Source organism: Hordeum vulgare, chromosome 5H (genome assembly GCF_904849725.1).
Source record: "Hordeum vulgare subsp. vulgare chromosome 5H, MorexV3_pseudomolecules_assembly, whole genome shotgun sequence".
NCBI classification, from domain to species: domain Eukaryota; kingdom Viridiplantae; phylum Streptophyta; class Magnoliopsida; order Poales; family Poaceae; genus Hordeum; species Hordeum vulgare.
The window spans coordinates 574,701,622-574,723,049 of record NC_058522.1 but is presented as its reverse complement, the minus strand read 5'-3'; the positions used below and the strand labels follow the sequence as shown (position 1 = coordinate 574,723,049).

Sequence of the window (21,428 nt, the reverse complement as noted above, 5' to 3'; positions counted from 1 at the left end):
AGCATTTTGCATTCGGTATGCCCATTAACCGAGGGGACTTGAAAACACGGTCATTGAGCGCTCAGAAATTAAAACACTTCTTAGCACCATTATAAAAACATTCTTTTAAAAATACAGACATAAATGACACACTTTTCTCTGAACTTTCTTAAGAACAAAGACATTAGAGTCCCTTTGGGATCACTCGCTTGCATTATACTTTAGAGGGTGTTTGTTTCCAGGGATTTATTGGTTTAGGGACTTAAAAAAGTCCCTATAAGTCCCACCTAAACCAAGCAGAAGGGACTTATTGGGACTTATTGTGGTGATTTGGGACTTATCAAATAAGACTCTCAGGGAGGAGCTTATTGGGACTTATCCCGGGCCGGACCTACCCCGCGTCGCTCCAGGCTCGTTCCCTGCATGCCGCCCCGCCTCTCGGTCCAATCGCCGCCGCCGCCCCGCCTCTCGCCCCATCGCCGCCCCGCCTCTCGCCCCGTCGCCGCTCCGCCTCTCGCTCCGGTCGCCGCCCCGTCGCCGCCCCGCCTCGGTTCGTTCTGCCTCGGTTCGCCGCCCCGCCTCGGTTCGTTCTGCCTCGGTTCGTTGCAGCGGTGCCTCCAATCGCCGGACAGGCCCTCTCCTAAGCCTCGTTGTATCGGTGCTTATCCTGTGTGCCGTACGCGTTGGCTGATGACGATCCATGTGAACAAGTGTATTATTAGGTGCAACATGGACTTATAAGTCCCTGTAAACAAACAGGTAGGGACTCGAGAAAGTCCTTGTAAACAAACAAGTAGGGACTTATGACTTATAAGTTGAGACTTAAAAAAGTCCTAGGACTTATGAAACAAACAGGGCCTTAATAAAAAATACAAAGAGTAATTTGTTGCTTGGATATTTAGAAATTGTTGTTTCTCAGTCGACATGAGTAGCTGTCCGATCGAGATATACCAACTCACAAAAATTTGAATGTACAAATTGTCTAGTTCTTAGCACTGACTTAGAAATAGTAACACTTTTAATTCACCCATAAACCAGTAGCCAGGAGACTCGGAAATTGCATTTATATATCCTTGTTGCTCTTTGACATGAACCTTCTGTCGTAACCTAAAAAAAATCTTAAATAATAAGTGCCACATGTTAGGTACGTGACACTTACCACACGTCAGTTATTGGTCCAAAGAAATTGTCTAGCATGCACGGGACTGCATGTCATTTTGTACTACTCCCTCCGATTTCTAAATATAGGTTTTTTTAGGGATTTTACTAGAAGACTACATGATAAGCAAAATGAATGAACCTACATATTAAAGTATGTTTATATATATCCGTATTTAGTACTTTAGTAAAACCTCTACAAAGACTTATATTTACAAATGGAGGGAGTAGATGGGAAAAAAAGTGGCAAAATGACGGGAGGTTGGCAGAACCAAACAGCCAAATCAGAGAGCTAGCCTAAAAAATAGGACACGGTGAGAAGAACAGAAAAGGGGCCTCAAGAAATATGATACTTCTATGGAAGCGCGCCAATGATATTTTTTGTTATGTTTTGCAGCTGGGGAGAAGAAGTTCCTAGCTATAGGGCTGTGAAATTGCATCTAGAAACCATTGTGCTCATTCACAGAAACCCTATTCAGTTCTATTACAAATCTCAGAAGGTAGATTCATGTGTGGGATAAAAAACAGGAGGTTTCACTGGGATAAAAAACAGGAGGTTTCCCTTGGCACTTGTGGGAAAGATAAGAGAAATAATTCATCATGTATGCGATTCGAACGTATTAGATATGCGTCTCCGCTGCCAGGGAGAAGCTCTTCGATGCCGATGGCAGTTGTTAAAGACTTAAGATCATCTAGTTGCGATTGTTTGTGTCGATGTTCGATACTAGTTCCTTGATCTGGTCAGCAGTGAGAGTTTTACTCTCCAGGAGGGCGTTTGCTAGCGCATGGAGCTCCTTGTTGTGCTTTGTAAGAATCCTTTTCGCGTTCTTGTAAGCTTTGTCCAACAATGCTTTCACTTCCTCATCAACCAGTTCCGACGTTCGCTCGCTCATGTTGGTCGTCTTGCCGCCATCGTCATTGTCGTAGCAGACAGGGCCGACCCGCTTGCTCATACCATACCTGGTGACCATCTCTCTCGCCAGCTTAGTCGCCTCACTTAGATCAGAGAAGGCACCTGTGCCCACCTCGGCTTCTCCAAAAGCAAGCTCCTCGGCCACCCTCCCTCCCATCCAGATATCCAAGTCCGCCAGCATCTGCTTCCTCGTGCGCTTGACCTCGCTGTCTTCCCCGGGGACCCGTATCACCTGGCCAAGAGCATTTCCTCTGGCCACAATGGTGACCTTGTGGACAGGATCAGCACCGTCCGTCAACATTGCAACAAGGGCGTGCCCACCCTCATGGTACGCAGTCATCTTCTTGGAATGAGCAGATCTCACCAGCGACTTGCGCTCCATGCCCATGCTGATCTTGTCCTTAGCGTACTCAAGGTGCTCCATCCCAACAGAATTTGCCCCATCCTTGGAAGCCTTGAGGGCGGCTTCATTCACTAGGTTTGCAAGGTCTGCACCTGAGAACCCAGGCGTCCTCCTCGCGATGCCTATGGTATTCACAACCAGGGATTTACGCACCTGCATGGAAGAATTCATGGAGAAAAAGGTCAAAGCCTCACATCAGCGACAGCGAAAAGTAAGCACGTATATACGCCTTGTATTGCTGCATACCTTTGACATGTGAGCCTCGAGGATCTGCATTCTGCCCACAACATCAGGAAGGGGAACATGAACATGGCGGTCAAAACGCCCAGGCCTGACAAGGGCGTCATCTAGCGACTGTGCAAGGTTGGTTGCTGCGACCACAATGATCCCCTCGTTCTGCCTGAAGCCATCCATCTCAACAAGCAGCTGGTTCAGGGTGTCCGTCTGAAACTTTGAATCATCTGCCTTTCTCTGCCTACCAATTACATCAATTTCATCGATGAATATTATGCAAGGAGATCGCTTCTTTGCTGCATGAAAGAGCTCCCTCATTCTCTTGGCCCCAACACCTACATATTTCTCCTCAAAGTCACTGCCAGTGCACGCAAAGAAAGGGACGCCGGCTTCCACGGCCACAGCCCTAGCCAACATGGTCTTCCCTGTGCCGGGTGGGCCCATAAGCAAAACACCCTTTGGAAGCTTGGCACCAAGGCGTGTGAAACGCTGCAAAGCATGTGAAACTGGGTTAATGACAAAGAAAAAGTTGCTGAATTGCAAGACAAGGTTGATGGCAATGTCACACTGACTCACCTTGGGATCTCTTAGGTAGTCAGCAATGTCTTCAAGCTCAGCTTTGGCTTCGTCGACCCCCCTTACATCACTGAATACCGTGGTCAAATCCTGCACTTCTTTCAAACCTTCGAACTTGCGAACATCCAGATCCTGCAATACTGTATCAAAGGCGTAGGTTGCAACGCCAACAACTACAATGCCTCCGGCGGTGTACAGGAGCACCTTTTTAAGTAGGCCTTTCTCTTTTACGTAATAGGGTGCACTGGTTGTACCAAGAATACGTCCTTCCTCCTTTGCTGCACTTGAAATTCCTGCCGAGAGAATAACCATCCGTGCACACAAAAGTTATCAAGCCAAATTGCATGCCATTTATGGGGGAAAAACACATATTACTGCTAATTAGTAAAAATGGCGGAAGAGAGGGCGGCTACCTCGATTTAGCATTCGAAAGTTCTGCATAACTCTTTCTGTGTCGCTCTTATGAATCTGTTTAAAAAGAGATGTAGCACCAGAATGCACGCCGCGTACCCTCTGACCAGTAAAGCTTGACTGGTACCTCTGCTGCAGATTTCTAAGCACGCTACCTGCAATGATTAAGCACCAAGCATAATTGTACCTCCTCAATGCCAGTCAACTGAGAATCGCGTGGTAGAATACAGGGTAATAAGAACTGCATGTGTGTATCTGAATTTTGAAACCAGGTTATGGAGCACAACATTCAAGTCAGGCTAGCACTAGTTTGCGGTTGCCACAAAAGTGTACCGAGATTAAGGCCGCAGTTCATGTGTGCGGTAGAGATCAGAAACAGGCATATAATTTACCTGCTCCAGACGGTGTATTCGCAGCAGATGCCCTGAAAGAAGGAACTGAAGCTGCCGTAGAAGCAGCTACCTCGTTGTAGACTACATTTGCCGGCCCGTACCTCGCGAGATGCCTTGCAGCCTGCAATACACACATATGCGTGCACGGAAGATTTAGTCAAGAATTCAGTCTAGCAACAATATGGCTCTAGTTAACAGTTTTGGGTTTCAGCATCAAGCATGATGCAAGAACAGTTTTGTGTGTCACAACTCACAACACAGGGACCCCAAGACAGGATTCGACATAATTTTGGGTGTGCACTATATACGGATTAGCAGTCAAGTCAAGGCCCGGTAAAAATTACTTTTTCTGTAAATAAAGTGTTTGTTTTGGGGAGAAGAAGACGAACACGGGAAGCCGCCGTAGACGCGGTGGATTAATAAGCAAATTATAACAAATTGGAAAACCACCAATACTGCAATTAGCGACTTGCACGAAGACAAGAAGGAAAAACAATTACCATGTCTATCGCGTGCCTAGTAATTCACACTCACACACATATTACACACGCTCTCTTTTTCTCCGTGGCATTTTTTGTTTTCACGTGGAAAAACATCTTTTCGCAAGACAAAAAAAGAACCAGGAAAGAGAGACCTTATATTGCAGACCATCGTAGGGAAAACATGATATATATACATTGGACACGAAGACACAAACCTTTTTTTTTTCTTTTTGCGGGTGAGGAAAGACACTAACCTTGGAGAAACCGAGCCGAAAGATGGCCATGTTGATCGTTGATCGTCGATCGGCAAACCCTTGGATCGCAGTCGATCGCTCGACGGATCAATCGATCTATCGCCGAGGTTGCATGTACCGTACGTACTGGTAGTATAATAGGCATATACCAAACCAGTATATATATACACACATATAGGATTAGGATAGATGTAACCGTATTGGAAACTTTTATTTTCTTACTTGCTGGTGATGAACCGTATTGGAAACTGACTCGTCAACCGGACTGCCCACGTACGGCGCCCCCAACCCGATCCATAAACAGGCGCTACGTGCCTGGAGGTGGCCAACCACCTACTTTGCACGATGAAGCTCTAGTTTAGACCTGCAGATCGATTGCAGATCACGTACTCACGCACAACACTATGACCAGCCGCTCCTCCTCCTCCTCGCCGCCGGCAGCGGCGGCGACCAAGACCATCACGCGCCTCCTGGCCGTCCGGGGCTACGCCAAGCTGGGGCAGACGCCGCCCGGCACGCCCTCCACCAAGGTCAAAACCCTCTACTTCAACCGCCACCTCTGGCACGTCAAGGCGACCCCGTGCGGCTTCGTCGGCGGCGGCGTGCCGGGCTCCCTCGCCGTCCACGTCTCCACCGTGACGTACAACAACTTCGCGGTCGGCACCACCATCTCCATCGAGATCCTTGACGGCGACATGGAGCGCGCCGTCTTCCGCTCGGAGCAGGTGCTCGGCGCTGACGCCTGGTCCAAGCACCTGATGGTCTACCGGAGCGCGCTGGAGGCGGCGGGATGCGTCCGCAACGACTACGTCCCTGTGAGGATCACCCTCACCTTCTTCGACCAGAAGGAGCACCGGCGACTGCAGCGGGCCGCCGCCATGGCCGAGTGGTGCCGCCGGCTCAAGAGAAGCTTCTTTGACTTCGACGGTAGTAGCCTTGTTAATCTTTGTCTGGGGCTAGTCCTACGGAAGTGCCACTCCTTGAACACCGACAAGGCCCGGCCAGGTCCGGTGACGTTTCTCGACACCAAGCAGCAGCACCAGGAAGAAGAGACGAAGAAGATAACAACCATGGTGGAGAAGATGGTGACGGCCATGCGCACCGCCAGCAAGTCATCAGATTCATTCCTCACGCCTTTGTTGAGCGCCGTCTATGCTTGAAAACCTTCCGATTAAACCACACGGTCAAATGTACATACTCCCTCGTCTCGAATTATTTGTCTTCGTTTTATCACATCATAGGTAACGTTTGTTTTTAAACATGTAGTCAATATTTGTTTCTAGAGTTTCGCTTCATTTAAAGATGTTATATGCTATATCAATTGTATCACGTCACTTAGAGTTCGATGTAAAGTGTGTTCCATGTCTTGTTGTGCGTATATGTGATCCAGGGCAGACAAAGTTTTCAACGAATTTGGATGGATTTCTTAGCGAAAATCAAGAGCTTTGGATACATCATACATGCGTACAACACGATCAGTCCTCTTAGAGATCAACAAATCAGAGAGAGTGTCCGCATCAGCTAGATCCTTTGGATGATAATATAACCCCTTTTTTTGTGCCACGTGACAAAGGGACCAATATGCGCCCACTTCGAAGTCTCATGTTTTGATAAACTTGATTTGTGACATTGTCATTGTCATTATCACAACAAAGAGAGGGTTCTTGCATTGTCAGGGCGTTGATAAATGATATTATTGCTCATGTGCCTCATAGCCTAACCATCAAGAGAACTGCTCCAGTCAGCTAGCAGTCAGGAGGTACGGGTAGATCATGGACCGCCGTTGTGGTACAGGTGAAGCAACAAAATCCATGGCCCTAGCCACCGGCTGACTGGGTGGCAATTAATATCCACAGATGGCTCCTTCGTTAGTGAGTCCGGGTTAGCAGGAATGACGGGTATGGTGCTTAGGGATGCATAAGGTGCGGTCTTTTTTCTGCCTACAGATATCTCTTCCATTGCAAAGGAATCTCGTTCACCATCCATAAGTCTGAGCTCCCTATTGTTATTCAGTCTAACTGTGTTGGTGGCTGTACTTACGGATGATAATTCATTGAATAGATCAGCCTATGGACATCTTATGATGGAAATTAAGAAGCTCCTGGAACCGAGAGATTTTATTCCACGGGAAATAGAGCGTCATCAAAATAAAGTTGATCATAAGAGTCTAGCTAATATTTGTCGTTCTGAAGGTAACACCGCTTTATGGTTGCGTCATCCTGTTTCTAGCTTTGTACTAACGGACGTAACACTATTTCAAAGGAATAAAATCTTGAACTCTACTACGCAGCGACGCCGCATCCTGGTCCTTCCGTGTCGCGGGTGTTCACATGTTAAAGACCCTAGCAAGAACGCGAAAAGCCATGCAAACACATGCATTTAACCACTGGCTACAGAAATCCGTATAAAGTATTGCATGATTTCCTCTCTCTTCATCTTGCATGCATGCATGTTGGGACATCATTAAAGTTCTCTCAATGTTTGAAACTTATAATATTTTATTTTAAAACTGTTAATTCAATTGATGATCTATTTTCATCGTTGAATTTTCCGTGACAAAATTTTCGAAACTAGATCTCATGTTAACATGTTCTGAAAACTTTTTTTCCCATCCGTAACTCCCACATTCTTTCACTCACTTATCATATTATTAACCACTTACTTGCCGGTAAAATAAAATTAATTGCCATATTTTTTATGTCATTTCATACAAAGACTCGGTCTTTATAAAATCCAATTCCCATAATGTTTTGATATTCTTGTCATGTTAATCCTACCTAGTTGTCATATTGTCTCATAAAGCTTGTCAGTGCTTATAAAATCCCACTTGCCATAATTTGTTTCGTGTTCTTGTCACTTTGTTTCTACTTAATTGCCATACGGTCTCATGCAACCTGTCAGTTATTGTAAAAAATAGTTTTCGTGGTGTTTTTCTGTATTTATTAGTTTAATTCTACCCGATTGTTGTGCTGTGTCATAAAATGCCATTCTATTGTTCTAAGACCTAGTTGTCGTGGTGTATGTTTTCTTATCAAATTAATTCAACTCAGTTGTCTATATAAGCTTGCCAGTTATTATAAATACTAATTCTCACATTGTTTTGCAGCGTTTACTATTTAAATTATACCTAGCGGCCAGTTATTTCATATGTACTAGTACACTATATATGGTTAAAATTATACTCGGTTGCCTTATATAAGCTTGTCAGTTATTATAAATACAATTGTCTCATTGTTATTTTACAGTGCTTGCTATTTAATTATATCCGGGGGCCAGTTATTTCATATGTATTAGTACACTATATACGAATAAAAAAACTTCATAATGGTTGCCTAGCCTGCAATGTCCTGCACCCCCTAATACCTCATTACTAGGAGTAGTAAAAACATAACCAAACATGCATGCTAGCATGATGTGTCATTGAAAAAAGGTAGACCATGCATGCATGCATGTTATTAGAATGCTTTTGTCGGGTTTGATGAAACATTAAAAAAAATGTCGCAACTAGTATGTCCACTTGCATCACCGGTCCGAGCGCTCTCTCGTGTCCCATGCCGCTGCACCGGACCACGTCCGTGCGCACACGACTACATAGATTTTCCCTGAAATCTATATTACCCCCGCAAAAGAAAAAGACCATATTAGTGGTAGGCACATAATCAATGGGCTTGTAGGCGATGGGTAGACCCCCCCCCCCCACCCGCCTTAAACTATCAGGAGGGCAAAAGCCCCCCCCCCCCCCCCCACTCAAGCAAGATATTAAACTACAAATTTGGAAAATGTATACCACAATTCATAAAATTTAAAAGTATGATCCCGTCGGCCTCACTAAAGCCAAAAAGACACTATTTGAACTCGCTTAGGCCGAAGAGCAGCCTTTGATCTCCATTAGGCCAGAAAGGCACTCTTTGCTCACGCGTAGGCCGAATAGTGTCAGAAGTGGGCCGAAGACCTCATCGGTTTATGCAAGGCCGAAGTTGCTTGTCGTCGGCCTACACCAGTCCAAAGCGTATTCTTTGGCTTTTCTGTGACTGAAGAGTCGTTTTTCTCTCCGTCCATCGGTTGTCTTTCCGCCCTTAACTAATATAGGGTTCCAATTCTTTTTTTAAATATTTTTGTATTCATTAAATACTCAGTTTGCTCATTCTGTAGTAATAATATTCTTGTGTCACATTGCATTGTTTCTTCTCCCTCCATTTGATTAATATTAATTTAATCTATGATGTCATTTTTTAATACGGGTTGAACATTTTCTTAATAGACAACCACTATTTTTTAGTACACGATAAACATATCTAGATTGCACGATTAAATATTTCTGAAATACACAATGAACATGTTTTTAGTACACGATAAACATATCTAGATTGCTCTCGTATTGCCTGGAAGACCAAGAAGCAGACTGTAGATTCTTGCTCGAGTACCGAGGTTGAGTTGCGTGTGATGGTTATGCTGACGGCTGAGGTGATCTGGTTACGATGGTTACTTGAGAATTTTGGTGTGCCTACTACTACATCGACTCCCAGGGCCGGCTCTGGCCCAGGTCAAGAGGGGCGACGGCCTGGGGGCCGACGAAAATAGGGGCCATATAATCTGGTACAGTGTATATTTAAAGAAAAAAAAGAAAAGGCCCATCTATCACACATGCACAGCCAGCCCAGGCAAGGCATCGAGTAAACCTGTCCACAATACAACCAGTTGCCCTCGTCAGGAAATAAAGGCCTGAACACAGCGGAAGGTGGACGCTTCGTTTCCTGTCGACCGATTCACGCACGGAGTCCTCGCGAGTTGCCCTCGCCCAGCCGCCCACTTGCCTGATTGAAATTTGGAAATTTGGATCCCTAATTCCCAAATCACGCAAGGTCATAGTCTCCTAGAGAGTTGGAGACGGAGGCACATGATAGATCAAAGTTGACAAGGAGGAAATCGGGATTTAAGAAGAGATCAAGGATCAACAGACAACAGGTAATTCTCACTTCTCAGATTGAAATACTTTGCGAGATTATGCCTGCTGGGCGAGTCAATCTTTTCTTGTTCTCAATCTAAAAATTCAATCAGGTGTCTGATTTTACTTTCTTTTTACATCACTTGCTGCAGCTGCATCCATTTATTTGCTACAACGTTCAGTGGCCAGTGTCCTCTCTCTTTTTATTGTAATCATGTTGCCTAAGAAGCATTATGTGGTTGTTAAAAAAGAATTAATAAGAAACAAGTACAGAAGTTTATTGGGACCCAGAAAGGGGCTATGAATAATTTTGTGCTGAGAAACAAGTACAGAAGTTTATTGGGACTTAGAAACAAGTAATCAACAATGTCTCAAGAAAGGCTAAATGGTTTGGTCATGTGTTGCATCGAGAAGAATAGTTTGGATAACATTGATCTTGACACTGTCATGAATGACTTTGCCTCAGAAAAAGCACGGAAGTCTCGTTTCTCCTGAAGTCATAATTACTAGAGGCTTGGAGGTCTGATTTGTTAGCATGCTATTTCTCTTTATTTTTATGCATTGTAGCTTTCTATGATACTTGGTTTGGAACACATACAAGAAATATTATCAGATATTTGATTCTAATGAAAAATTGTTAGTCTTTATGACTTCAATTTTTTTATCCATTCATGTATCAAGTAGGATTTTTCTCTCTATTGGGCCCATTGGTGGAGTCCGCCCTGGGGCCTTTGAAATCCCAGAGCCGGCCCTGTCGACTCCCTTACTGTCAGATAGCACAGATGCTCTCAGTATAGCGCGTGACCGAGTGAAGCATGAGCTCACCAAGCACATCGGTATGGATGCCCACTTTGTGTGTGCTGCTGTGCAGGATCAGACTCTCGCTCTTCACTATGTGCCCTCTAAGTTGCAAATGGCAGACTCCTTCACGAAGGCACAGACTCGAGCGCAGCATGGGTTTTTTCTCACTAAACTCCGTGTTGTTGATGCGCCATGAGTTTGAGGGGGGTGTTAGATGTGTATAGTCCTCATTTCGGTATATGTCCACTGTATAAGGGGTTTTCTACATTTTACTTCACATGTACATATATTGGCCTTTGGCTCTCTGTGAAAGGTAGTTGCTCATTTTCTAACACACCCCATGATGCTGGCAAAATTGGTTCTTTGCTCAGGAGATAAACCTATTTTGATCAGTTCACTCTTCGAGTAATTAATTCTTATCCCAGAAACATTTCCAAACAAGTACTCCGTAAGAACTATCTTCATATTAGAGGGTTCAGTTTCTGCACTTGTTTCGAGTACACGGATCCTGTTATGGATGGTGTCGAGCCTGAGAATAACATCACAGATGATCCTCAAGATGCCTGGTCCGTTCACTCTCACAATGCTGAAGCTGCAGATAACTTTGTGTCGACACGCCAAATCTTCAGTTTGTTAGAGCTGGAGGTTCTTCACACACACTGCTGGTTTTGGATGGTGTCGAGCCTGAGAATAACATCACAGATGATCCTCAAGATGCCTGGTCCATTCACTCTCACAATGCTGAAGCTGCGGATAACTTTGTGTCGACACGCCAAATCTTCAGTTTGTTAGAGCTGGAGGTTCTTCACACACACTGCTGGTTTTGGATGGATGGTACCGAGTTCCTGAATACGCTCTGGAAACTGTTTCTGGGCAGATTCACTCCTAGGATTGCTGATTTGGTGGACAGACCGGCTGGCCAGTTCCCTATGAACTTTGCTGATTCCTGATATACTCCCTCCGTTCCTAAATATAAGTCTTTAAAGAGATTTCATTAGTGGACTACATACGGATGTATATAGACATATTTTAGACTGTAGATTCACTCATTTTGCTCTGTATGTAGATTCCTAATGAAATATCTTAAAAGACTTATATTTAGGAACAGAGGGAGTAGACTTATCGATTGACATTTACGGTCAAAAGGCAACCTATGAATAAAGAAAATAGAGGATCAGAGACAAGCCCATGTCTTGCATTGTTTTTATGATGCGTTCATGGAAGCACCTAATGGTATTTTTATCATGTTTTGCAGCTGGTGAAAATGTATGGAACTGCATTTACACATCTTCGTGCCCGTCCACAGCAGTCCTATTCAATTCCGATGGAAATCTTGGGGTACATTCATGCTTGAGAGTTGAGGCCTAAAACAGGAGGTTTTACTAGTTCACAACACAGTACACAAAACTACAAAACACGTCGGATTCTCTTCGGTCTTCAGAAACAAAAGTCAGAGTTAAATTGAGACCGTACACATCGCTCACTACATTCAACGAAAGGATCGAATACTTCTTCCTGCAAAGGTCTCCGTGCATGGCTAGGGCGAAGAAGGTGTTCCCTGATCCTGCTGACCATTGTTAGCATCAGCTACTTGCTCTTGTGTCGACACCTGTCTCTTGATCTTGTCACTGGTTTGGTGCTCTTGCTGCGAGCCCCTATTTCTTGATCTCGTTACCGGTTTGGTGCTGTTGTCGCGAGTGATAGAAGGTGTTTTCTGATCCTGCTGGCTACCGTTATGACTATCTGCTTGTTGTGCTGTCGAAACTAGTTTCTTGATTTGGTCGCCAGTGAGAGTTTCATGCTCCAGGAGGGCATTTGCTAGCGCATGAAACTCCTTGTTGTGCTCCGTGAGAATCTTTTTTGCGTTCCTGTAAGCGTTGTCCAATAATGCTTTCACCTCCTCATCAACCAGACCTATTGTTCGCCCGCTCATGGTCACCGCCTTGCCACGGGTAGCAATGGTCTCATTGCCATAGGAAACAAGGCCGATCCGCTTGCTCATACCATACCTGGCGACCATGTCTTTCGCCAATCGAGTTGCCTTGCTTAGGTCAGATGAGGCACCATTGGTGATCCCTGCCTCTCCAAATATAAGCTCCTCGGCCACGCGTCCTCCCATGAATACGTCCAGCCTTGCCAGCATCTGCTTCCTTGTGAGCTGGCTGTCTTCCCCTGACAGCTGTGTCACCATGCCAAGAGAATGTCCCATAGGCACGATGGTGGCCTTGTGGACAGGGTTAGCACCGTCCGTGAGGATAGCAACAAGGGCGTGCCCACTCTCGTGGTGCGCAGTCCGCTTCTTTGATAGATCAGATGTCACCACCGACTTGCGCTCCCTGCCCATCATGATCCTGTCCATGGCGTACTCAAGGTGACCCATCCCAACAGCTTTTGCCCCATCCCTGGAAGCCTTGAGAGTGGCGGTGTTCACTAGGTTTGCAAGGGCTGCACCTGAGAACCCAGGCGTCCCCCTCGCAATGGTCATCACATCCACATCCTTGGATTTACTCACCTGCATGAAAGGATTCATGGAGAAAAGATCAAAGCCCCGCATCAGAGACCGCAAGAAAATAAGTAAACCTTATATACGCACCTTTGACATGTAAGCCTCGAGGATCTGTCGCCGCCCCTCAACATCTGGAACCAAAACATGAACATGGCTGTCAAAACGCCCAGCCCTGACAAGGGCGCTATCAAGTGACTGCGGGAAGATCGTTGCTCCGATCACAATAATCCCATCATTCTGCTTGAAGCCATCCATCTCAACAAGCAGCTGGTTCAGAGCCTGCCTCTGCGGAGTTGAACCTTCAGCGTCTCTGCGCCAACCAATCACATCAATTTCGTCGATAAATACTATGCAAGGAGATTGGTTCCTTGCTGCACTGAAGAGCTCCCTGACTCTCCTAGCACCAACACCCACATACATCTCTTCGAAATCACTGCCACTGCAGGAGAAGAAAGGGACGCCGGCTTCCCCAGCCATTGACCTTGCTAGCATGGTCTTCCCTGTGCCAGGTTGGCCCACAAGCAAAACACCCTTAGGAAACTTGCCACCAAGGCGTTTGAAACTCTGCAAAGCATGTAAAAGTGAGTTAACAATTCAGTATCAAGAAAAATTGCTGAATTAGAACACCTGCACGCAGGTTGATGGCAATGCCACACTCACGTCGGGATCTCTTAGGTAGTGAACTATGTCTTCGAGTTCAGCTTTGGCTTCATCAACCCCCTTTACATCACTGAGTTTTGTGCTTATATCTGAAGTCGGTACCTTCTTCAAACCATCGAAATTGCCAACTTTGGTGTCTTTGACACCATCAAGCACAACCTTAATGCCATAGATGGCAAAGCCAGTAACTGTAAGGGCAGAGATGGTACGAAGAAGCTGCCTTTTAAGTAGGTATTTCTCTGATATGTAATGGGGTGCACTAGCAGTACCAAGAACACGTCCTTCCTCCCTTGCCGCACTTGAAATTCCTGCATAGAGAATAGAATCCATCCGTGCACGTCAAGCCAAATTGCATGCCGTTTTCGGGTGAAAGCGCACATACAACTCCTAACTAGCAAACATGATGAAATAAAAGGTAGCTACCTCGATTTAGCGCCTTGAAGTTAAGTATAACCCTTTCTGGACCACTCCTATGGATCTGTTTAGAAAGAGAAGCGGTGGCACCGGCCCGTACCCTCTGACCAACAAAGCTTGACCAGTACATCTGCTGTAGATTCCTAAGCATACTACCTGCATTGGTTAAGCAATTAGCAGAAACTTACTTCCTCAGTAGCAACAGTCAACCAAAAAGGCGCAGTGGAATACATAGTAATAATAATAAGTACTATCATCTACCTAACCGAAAACAGATTGTTGGGCAGAATTAAGTCAGGTTAGCGCTAGTTTGCAGTCGCCACAAAAGTATAACGACCAAGCCTTGTAGTTCATGTGTGTGGTGGATAGAGAAACCATACAACATACCTGCTCCAGAAGGTGCATTTGCAGCGGGTGCTCTGAAAGCAGAGAATGAAGGTGCCGCGGCCACAGCTACAAGATTCTTTGCAGCCTATGACAAACACACATAAAAATTAGGCCGGTCGGATAGTATAACTTTGTTCGACAACGGCGACAGCAACCAACCACAGCCTGTAAATTAAGTGGCTCGAAATCGGCAACAGCAGCACATTAATCAAGTAGCATCCGGTGGACGGGTGCCTTACCCTTTCTTCTACGAATATATGATACACATGCTTGTGTGTATCCTAGAAAGAAAGAAAATTCAAGTGGCATCGATCTGAAACGCAGACAGACAGTGTCTTGCAATTACAGTTTCAGCACCGGAAATGCATCAACTAAGTATGTATGTGTATATAGTACATGAAAAAAGGCCTAGTGTTCCGTTGGACAGTGACAAGCTACTGAACCCAACTAACAAAGCAAAATCATAATGAAAAAGAACCACAAAGAAAGAATGGGGGAAAAATACCCTTAGAGAGGGCGAGCCGGCTCGAAAAAGATGCCATTTTCATTGCTGCGATGCTGGAGATGAGAAAAGAACCGCTCGAAATTTGTTTGCCTCGCTCGGCGATCTTCGGAGCTCTTTTCTCTGCCTCGTACGAACACAAGTGTACGGCAATCGCAGGCTAGACTAGACGGACGAACCCAAGCGTACGGCAATCGCAGGCTAGACTAGACGTACGAACACAAGCGTACGGCAACGGCGACGGCGACGAACTCCGTGTGCGGGCTCGGATCGAGTGGTAAAGAACCGATTACAGCTTCAGGCGAGGGTTTTCAGCCGGAATCACGCACCTGTGAAGTGAGGCCGTCCGTCGTCGCGAGCAGCGCTCCGCCGCGCCTCATGGCCCGCGCGCTCTCGCCACCGGGCAAGAGCAGTGACCCGCGTGCCGGATCGATGCGTGGCACCGTCGGCCCCGTGCAGATGGCCGGGCGAGGGAGGGACGGGGCGGTGGTGGCGCTGGGTCGTGGGCGCGGCCGCCGTTGGGGGAGCCCGCTCTTGAGTATTGACATTGGGTGGGATTTCATTCATTCCAAAAATTATTGTTGGTTCTCGATACCAAGGTCAAGGTCTTTTGCATCTCAAAAAAAAGGGGTCAAGGTCTTTTTTTTGTGTTTTTTTTGAGCGAAGGTCTTTTGGGTAATTATTTAAAAAGATTCCACTCTCTACTTTTTCTAATGGACTCTATGTACTAATGGAACCATTGGTTGTTACGGGCTATATCTCTACAATTAAAAAAGAATCTATTGTCGTGATGGTTCAACCTTCTCTCGCTTTCACCCTCGTTCCGTGGATCCACACCCACCCCCCGACCACCACCTCATCTTGCCACGTAGCAGACCCTTTCATAAAAAAAACCCACGATCGCACCAGCAAAAAAAACCAATCTCCTTCCCTCGCTCCCCACGTACGCACGTCCCGTTCCCACCTTGCACTCCCCTTCCCCAAATCCCTTCTAGAATTGCCGCCGCCACCGACGACGACTCCTTCTCTCCTCGCACCCATGGGATGGGATCTCTTTTTCTCGCTGTTGACCCTTGATCCGGCCCTTCCTCCATCTGCACCCCATGCCCGCCTTTTTCTCTCCCTACCCTACCTCCTCGCCTACCACTAGGGCAGTTCCTCGGTTCTGGCTCTCCATGCGCTGTCGCCGGACAGCCGCCGTCGGCCTGTCACCCTGCCCACTCACACTGTAAGCCCCTCCTATGGGTGCCTGCATCGTCATCGCCATCGCCATCGCCGCCACAATGATGCTAACTCGTAGCCTCCTCTATCTCCGGTGAGGACTTCGACATCAGTGCCTCCCCGCGCCCTTGCACTTACGCTCCCCTCGTCAATGCGCTTCTTTTAGCCCAAGTTTTGGCGCTCCCTCCCTGGTCCTCATCGATGGAGGTGTCTGGCCGCGTCCAAGAAAGGGCTCTAATAGCTCGTGCGGCGGACGGAAATCGCGCTCGAGGTGGATGCCCAATTCCAGGCCGCGGGGAGAGGAGGAGTGTAAGACGTAATGTTTTGGGAAGTGCTCGACACCCTAAACGGGGTGTGGCTATCTCATTATATAAGGGCACCCAAGGGGTACAATACAATATACAGTGTATGCATACAGGACTACGTATATACAGTCTTGTTGGAAATATGCCCTAGAGGCAATAATAAATTAGTTATTATTATATTTCTTAGTTCATGATAATCGTTTATTATCCATGCTATAATTGTATTGATTGGAAACACAATACTTGTGTGGATACATAGACAAAACACTGTCCCTAGTAAGCCTCTAGTTGACTAGCTCGTTGATCAAAGATGGTCAAGGTTTCCTGACCATAGGCAAGTGTTGTCACTTGATAACGGGATCACATCATTAGGAGAATCATGTGATGGACTAGACCCAAACTAATAGACGTAGCATGTTGATCGTGTCATTTTGTTGCTACTGTTTTCTGCGTGTCAAGTATTTGTTCCTATGACCATGAGATCATATAACTCACGGACACCGGAGGAATGCTTTGTGTGTATCAAATGTCGCAACGTAACTGGGTGACTATAAAGATGCTCTACAGGTATCTCCGAAGGTGTTCGTTGAGTTAGTATAGATCGAGACTGGGATTTGTCACTCCGTGTGACGGAGAGGTATCTCGGGGCCCACTCGGTAATACAACATCACACACAAGCCTTGCAAGCAATGTGACTTAGTGTAAGTTACGGGATCTTGTATTACGAAACGAGTAAAGAGACTTGCCGGTAAACGAGATTGAAATAGGTATGCGGATACTGACGATCGAATCTCGGGCAAGTAACATACCGAAGGACAAAGGGAATGACATACGGGATTATATGAATCCTTGGCACTGAGGTTCAAACGATAAGATCTTCGTAGAATATGTGGGATCCAATATGGGCATCCAGGTCCCGCTATTGGATATTGACCGAGGAGTCTCTCGGGTCATGTCTACATAGTTCTCGAACCCGCAGGGTCTGCACACTTAAGGTTCGACGTTGTTTTATGCGTATTTGAGTTATATGGTTGGTTACCGAATGTTGTTCGGAGTCCCGGATGAGATCACGGACGTCACGAGGGTTTCCGGAATGGTCCGGAAACAAAGATTGATATATAGGATGACCTCATTTGATTACCGGAAGGTTTTCGGAGTTACCGGGAATGTACCGGGAATGACGAATGGGTTCCGGGAGTTCACCGGGGGGGCAACCCACCCCGGGGAAGCCCATAGGCATTGGGGGAGCCACACCAGCCCTTAGTGGGCTGGTGGGACAGCCCACGAGTGCCCAATGCGCCAAGAGAAGAAAAATCAAGAGGAAAGAAAAAAAAAGGAAGGAGGTGGGAAGGAAGGGGGACTCCTCCCACCAAACCAAGTCCAACTCGGTTTGGGGAGGGAGTCCTCCCCCCCCTTTGGCTCGGCCGACTCCTTGGGGGTCCTTGGACCCCAAGGCCCCCCTCCCTCCCACCTATATATACGGAGGTTTTAGGGCTGATTTGAGACGACTTTCTCACGGCTGCCCGACCACATACCTCCACGGTTTTTCCTCTAGATCGCGTTTCTGCGGAGCTCGGGCGGAGCCCTGCTGAGACAAGGTCATCACCAACCTCCGGAGCGCCGTCACGCTGCCGGAGAACTCTTCTACCTCTCCGTCTCTCTTGCTGGATCAAGAAGGCCGAGATCATCGTCGAGCTGTACGTGTGCTGAACGCGGAGGTGCCGTCCGTTTGGTACTAGATCGTGGGACTGATCGCGGGATTGTTCGCGGGGCGGATCGAGGGACGTGAGGACGTTCCACTACATCAACCGCGTTCTCTAACGCTTCTGCTGTACGATCTACAAGGGTACGTAGATCACTCATCCCCTCTCGTAGATGGACATCACCATGATAGGTCTTCGTGCGCGTAGGAAATTTTTTGTTTCCCATGCGACGTTCCACAACAGTGGCATCATGAGCTAGGTTCATGCGTAGATGTCTTCTCGAGTAGAACACAAAAGTCTTTGTGGGCGGTGATGTGCGTTTTGCTGCCCTCCTTAGTCTTTTCTTGATTCCGCGGTATTGTTGGATTGAAGCGGCTTGGACCGACATTACTCGTACGCTTACGAGAGACTGGTTTCATCATTACGAGTAACCCCCTTTGCTCAAAGATGACTGGCAAGTGACGGTTTCTCCAACTTTAGTTGAATCGTATTTGACCGAGGAGGTCCTTGGATGAGTTTAAATAGCAACTCATATATCTCCGTTGTGGTGTTTGCGTAAGTAAGATGCGATCCTACTAGATATCCTTGGTCACCACGTAAAACATGCAACAACAAAATTAGAGGACGTCTAACTTGTTTTTGCAGGGTATGATTGTGATGTGATATGGCCAATGATGTGATGTGATATATTGGATGTATGAGATGATCATGTTGTAATAGAAATATCGACTTGCACGTCGATGGTACGGCAACCGGCAGGAGCCATAGGGTTGTCTTTATATTAACGTTTGTGCTTGCAGATGCGTTTACTATTTTGCTAGGATGTAGCTTTAGTAGTAATAGCATAAGTAGCACGACAACCCCGATGGCAACACGTTGATGGATGATCATGGTGTGGCGCCGGTGACAAGAAGATCGTGCCGGTGCTTTGGTGATGGAGATCAAGAAGCACGTGATGATGGCCATATCATGTCACTTATGAATTGCATGTGATGTTAATCCTTTTATGCACCTTATTTTGCTTAGAACGACGGTAGCATTATGAGGTGATCTCTCACTAAAATTTCAAGACGAAATTGTGTTCTCCCCGACTGTGCACCGTTGCTACAGTTCGTCGTTTCGAGACACCACGTGATGATCGGGTGTGATAGACTCAACGTTCACATACAACGGGTGCAAAACAGTTGCGCACGCGGAACACTCGGGTTAAGCTTGACGAGCCTAGCATGTGCAGACATGGCCTCGGAACACATGAGACCGAAAGGTCGATCATGAATCATATAGTTGATATGATTAGCATAGGGATGCTTACCACTGAAACTATACTCAACTCACGTGATGATCGGACTTGGGATAGTGTAAGTGGATCATGAATCACTCAAATGACTAGAGAGATGTACTTTTTGAGTGGGAGTTTAGCATATAATTTGATTAAGTTGAACTCTAATTATCTTGAACATAGTCTAAGTCCACTTTAAATATATTTGTGTTGTAGATCATGGCTCACGCGAGTGTCATCCTGAATTTTAATACGTTCCTAGAGAAAGCTAAGTTGAAAGATGATGGAAGCAACTTTGTAGACTGGGCTCGTAATCTTAAGCTAATCTTACAAGCTGGGAAGAAGGATTATGTCCTTAATGCTGCGCTAGGAGATGAACCACCCGCTACGGCTGATCAGGATGTTAAGAACGCTTGGTTAGCACGTAAGGAGGACTACTCAATAGTTCAATGTGCAGTCTTGTATGGCTTAGAACCGGGACTTCAACGTCGCTTTGAGCGTCATGGAGCATTTGAGATGTTCCAGGAGTTGAAGTTTATCTTTCAGAAGAACGCCCGGATCGAGAGGTATGAGACCTCCGATAAATTCTATGCTTGCAAGATGGAGGAAAACTCGTCTGTCAGTGAACATGTGCTCAAAATGTCTGGGTACTCAAACCGTCTAGCTGAGCTGGGGATTGAACTCCCGCAAGAGGCTATCACTGACAGAATCCTTCAATCACTGCCGCCAAGCTATAAAGGCTTTGTGTTGAACTACAACATGCAAGGGATGAACAAGTCTCCCGCGAGTTGTTTGCGATGCTGAAAGTCGCAGAGTCTGAACTCCGTAAAGAGCATCAAGTGTTGATGGTGAGCAAGACCACTAGTTTCAAGAGAAACGGCAAAGGCAAGAAGGGCAATTCGAAGAAGAGCGGCAAGCCTGTTGCCAATCCGCCGAAGAAACCCAAGGCTGGACCTAAGCCTGAAACAGAGTGCTTCTATTGCAAGGGTATGGGTCACTGGAAGCGCAATTGCCCCAAGTATCTGGCAGATAAGAAGGCGGGCAAAGAAAAATCAGGTATATTTGATATATATGTTATTGATGTGTACTTAACCGGCTCTCGTAGTAGTGCCTGGGTATTTGATACCGGTTCTGTTGCTCATATTTGCAACTCGAAACAGGAACTGCGGAATAGACGAAGGCTGGCGAAAGACGAAGTGACGATGCGCGTAGGAAATGGTTCCAAGGTTGATGCAATCGCCGTCGGCACAGTGTCACTTCAGCTACCATCGGGATTAGTGATGAACTTAAATCATTGTTATTTAGTGCCTGCGTTGAGCATGAACATTATATCTGGATCTTGTTTATTGCGAGACGGTTACTCTTTTAAGTCTGAGAATAATGGTTGTTCTATTTCTATGAGTAACATCTTTTATGGTCATGCACCGAATGTGAGAGGATTGTTCATATTGAATCTTGATAGCGATACGCATATACATAACATTGAGACCAAAAGAGTTAGAGTAAACAATGATAGCGCCATATTTTTGTGGCACTGCCGCTTGGGTCATATTGGTGTAAAGCGCATGAAGAAACTCCATGCTGATGGACTTTTGGAGTCACTTGACTTTGATTCACTTGACACGTGCGAACCATGCCTCATGGGCAAGATGACTAAGACTCCGTTCTCCGGAACAATGGAGCGTGCAAGTGACTTGTTGGAAATCATACATACCGATGTGTGTGGTCCAATGAGCGTGGAGGCACGCGGCGGATATCGTTATTTTCTCACCTTCACTGACGATTTAAGTAGATATGGTTCTGTCTACTTGATGAAGCACAAGTCTGAAACATTTGAAAAGTTCAAGCAATTTCAGAGTGAAGTGGAAAATCATCGTAATAAGAAGATCAAGTTCCTACGGTC

General features: G+C 46.2%; 2 protein-coding genes across 2 annotated transcripts; both read right to left on the bottom strand.

The window, feature by feature from the left end:
- Positions 1 to 1,829: 1,829 nt before the first annotated feature.
- Positions 1,830 to 3,704, bottom strand: LOC123397377 (ATP-dependent zinc metalloprotease FTSH 5, mitochondrial-like). The gene is made up of 4 exons (XM_045091944.1): positions 3,677 to 3,704; positions 3,264 to 3,556; positions 2,700 to 3,176; positions 1,830 to 2,606 (listed from the first exon to the last, which is right to left on the bottom strand). The coding sequence occupies exons 1-4, from the start codon at positions 3,702 to 3,704 to the stop codon at positions 1,830 to 1,832; spliced, it is 1,575 nt and encodes a 524-aa protein (XP_044947879.1).
- Positions 3,705 to 11,841: 8,137 nt separating this feature from the next.
- On the bottom strand, positions 11,842 to 15,698 carry LOC123394987 (ATP-dependent zinc metalloprotease FTSH 5, mitochondrial-like). The gene is made up of 6 exons (XM_045089895.1): positions 15,347 to 15,698; positions 14,516 to 14,600; positions 14,138 to 14,284; positions 13,715 to 14,022; positions 13,142 to 13,618; positions 11,842 to 13,060 (listed from the first exon to the last, which is right to left on the bottom strand). The coding sequence occupies exons 1-6, from the start codon at positions 15,578 to 15,580 to the stop codon at positions 12,086 to 12,088; spliced, it is 2,226 nt and encodes a 741-aa protein (XP_044945830.1). The 5' UTR covers positions 15,581 to 15,698; the 3' UTR covers positions 11,842 to 12,085.
- Between the last annotated feature and the right edge of the window lie 5,730 nt (positions 15,699 to 21,428).